Source organism: Phragmites australis, chromosome 20 (genome assembly GCF_958298935.1).
Source record: "Phragmites australis chromosome 20, lpPhrAust1.1, whole genome shotgun sequence".
NCBI lineage: Eukaryota > Viridiplantae > Streptophyta > Magnoliopsida > Poales > Poaceae > Phragmites > Phragmites australis.
The window spans coordinates 7,824,944-7,827,075 of NC_084940.1; the positions used below are offsets into that span (position 1 = coordinate 7,824,944).

The 2,132-nt window shown below is 49.3% G+C and overlaps 1 protein-coding gene across 1 annotated transcript; it reads left to right on the top strand.

Annotated features, from left to right (window-relative positions):
• Positions 1 to 391: 391 nt before the first annotated feature.
• Positions 392 to 1,273, top strand: LOC133901420 (uncharacterized). Its single transcript, XM_062342794.1, has 2 exons — positions 392 to 404; positions 542 to 1,273. The coding sequence occupies exons 1-2, from the start codon at positions 392 to 394 to the stop codon at positions 925 to 927; spliced, it is 399 nt and encodes a 132-aa protein (XP_062198778.1). The 3' UTR covers positions 928 to 1,273.
• The last annotated feature ends 859 nt before the right edge of the window (positions 1,274 to 2,132 follow it).

The following is a 2,132-nucleotide window of genomic DNA, read 5'->3' on the forward strand; positions in this document are numbered from 1 at the left end:
TGCTAGAGGCATAAACGTTCATATACTTTTGTATTTGAGAGGGTCTTGAATCCTTTTGCCTCTAAACCATCAACTTAGAGAGTTACTTCTTTCGGTAACTGTATTTTTGCTTCGTTATTCATTCAAATTTTATTTTTTATGCACAAAGACACGTGAAACGGTTTTAAATAGAGCCTATAGTTCATATTTTATCTGTGGAGTCATATTGCCTTAGAACTTTCTTTCTCGTTTTGTCTCTCCAAAATTTAAACTTTCGTTTGTGTGTTTTTAAGAGCGCTAAGTAAATAAAAAGTAGATCATCTATTTAAAAAAATTATAAAACAATTATTTACGCCGCTCTAATCGCCTATCTCCATCCTACTACCTTTGACTGCCCAATGCAACGCTTGCCATGCATCAGTCAGGTAGCCCAACGATCCACATATTCGAAAACAAAATATATATTTTTCCCAAGAAAAAAAGTGACCCAACGGCACATATCTTGGGCTACAAATAACCTGCGGCAGTCCGGCACATTCGCTGACATAGTGGCCTACGGCAGGCCACGACGACTCCAGCAGCGATGCGCCGCTGGCCGGCAGCGACTCTGAAGTCGACCTCCCCCTCCTATCAGACGGCCACTACCGCCCCGCCGTGGCTGTGGCTTCCGCGTCCGCGCTGCAGTGGATCCCCTACGCCGAGGCGGTCTGCGCGGTCCTGGGACTCGTGGGCGCGTCCCACGAGGACCTCCGCTGCCGCGCGCAGCAGCTATCGCGCTGGCTGAGCGGCGCGGCGGGGAAGCCCTTCGCCGCGGGCGGCGCGCGGTTCCCAGAGGGCGGCCTGTACGTTTGCGCCGACCTCCCGCCGCTCGGGCCGGCGCTCCAGGCCGCGCAACGGGCGATCATGCAGGTGGTGGTGAGGGACGCGAGCCACGGCGCGTGCTACTAGTATTACGACACCGTCGGCGAGCTGATGTGGCTGCTGGCCAGCGACGAAGGGCCAGGACCCGCGGTGTTCAACCCCGAGAAAATCGAGTCATTGTTCGCGCCCGAATGGGTGGAGACTGGCCGCTGTTGTGACAGCTGAGACCGTTGATTTCGTTGTCGTAGCTTAGGCTCGTAGTGTGGTGCTAATGTTCTTGTTATCGTCTCTGTTGTCTCCATTGTGGTGATGCTTGGATTATTTTCGGGAAATATTAGGCTTCGATCCAGTTGAACTTCCTAGTTCAAATATAGAGGGTGTGACTACGTACTGCCGATTGGATGAACAATCTACTGGTCCAACTCTCATTGATTTGAAAAGCTTTTAACTCTTTTTTCTGAATTTCTCGTTTGGATGTTTTTTTCCATAACGGGTAGTCCCAAATTTCATTACAAAGGTAGGTTCCAGTTCGACAAGAAAGGAAAACAAAAGCTTACGTAAACTGCGACTAAACATAAATCTAAACTTCCCGTTTGGATGTAAACACCTTTAGATCGAAAGTTGAACTTTCAGATTGCAGGGAACGCTTCCAATTTGGATTCTTGAAATTCAATAAATTGGGATTGGACACTTTTGATTCAGGTTTTGTGACCGTCAGATTGAGGACAAGCACCTCTGTCTTTCAACTTTCAAATTGCTCACATCGTTCAATTGGATTCAACTCGAGGTCTAAACATCAAGAGAAACTGCTTTTTACTTGGTTTTTCTTAAGTTTCCAGAGTGAAGCAGCAAAGACCAAAACTCCCAATCGGAAATGTTATGTTCCAACTCCACTCTATTGGATTGCTCACGATAGTTCTTCTAGTTCTTACAGTACCAAGAGATTTAAGAGGAAGAACAGAAGAGAAAAGGGGAATGTAACTGGTAGGGTACAAGAGGTTTGATCATAATTGCCTGCCGCCTCTCACCCGCAGCGGCCTTCTAAATACCAAACCGGGCACCCCGCACTTGGCCCGTTCTGCATCTGGATACAGAGTCGTGGGCTTCCTCACGCGGGCCGTCTTTCCTTGGGCTGCAGCTCCATGCCCAATCTCTGCTCCACAGTCCCGTCCTGCTCCCTTGCTTCCCTCAGCTGCATTAGGAATACCTGGGCCGTAACAGCGCTCCCCCCCCCCCCCCGCGTCCATCTTCAAAACCGGCTTGCCCCCAAGCCGGTGCTCGCGGAAAGCAGT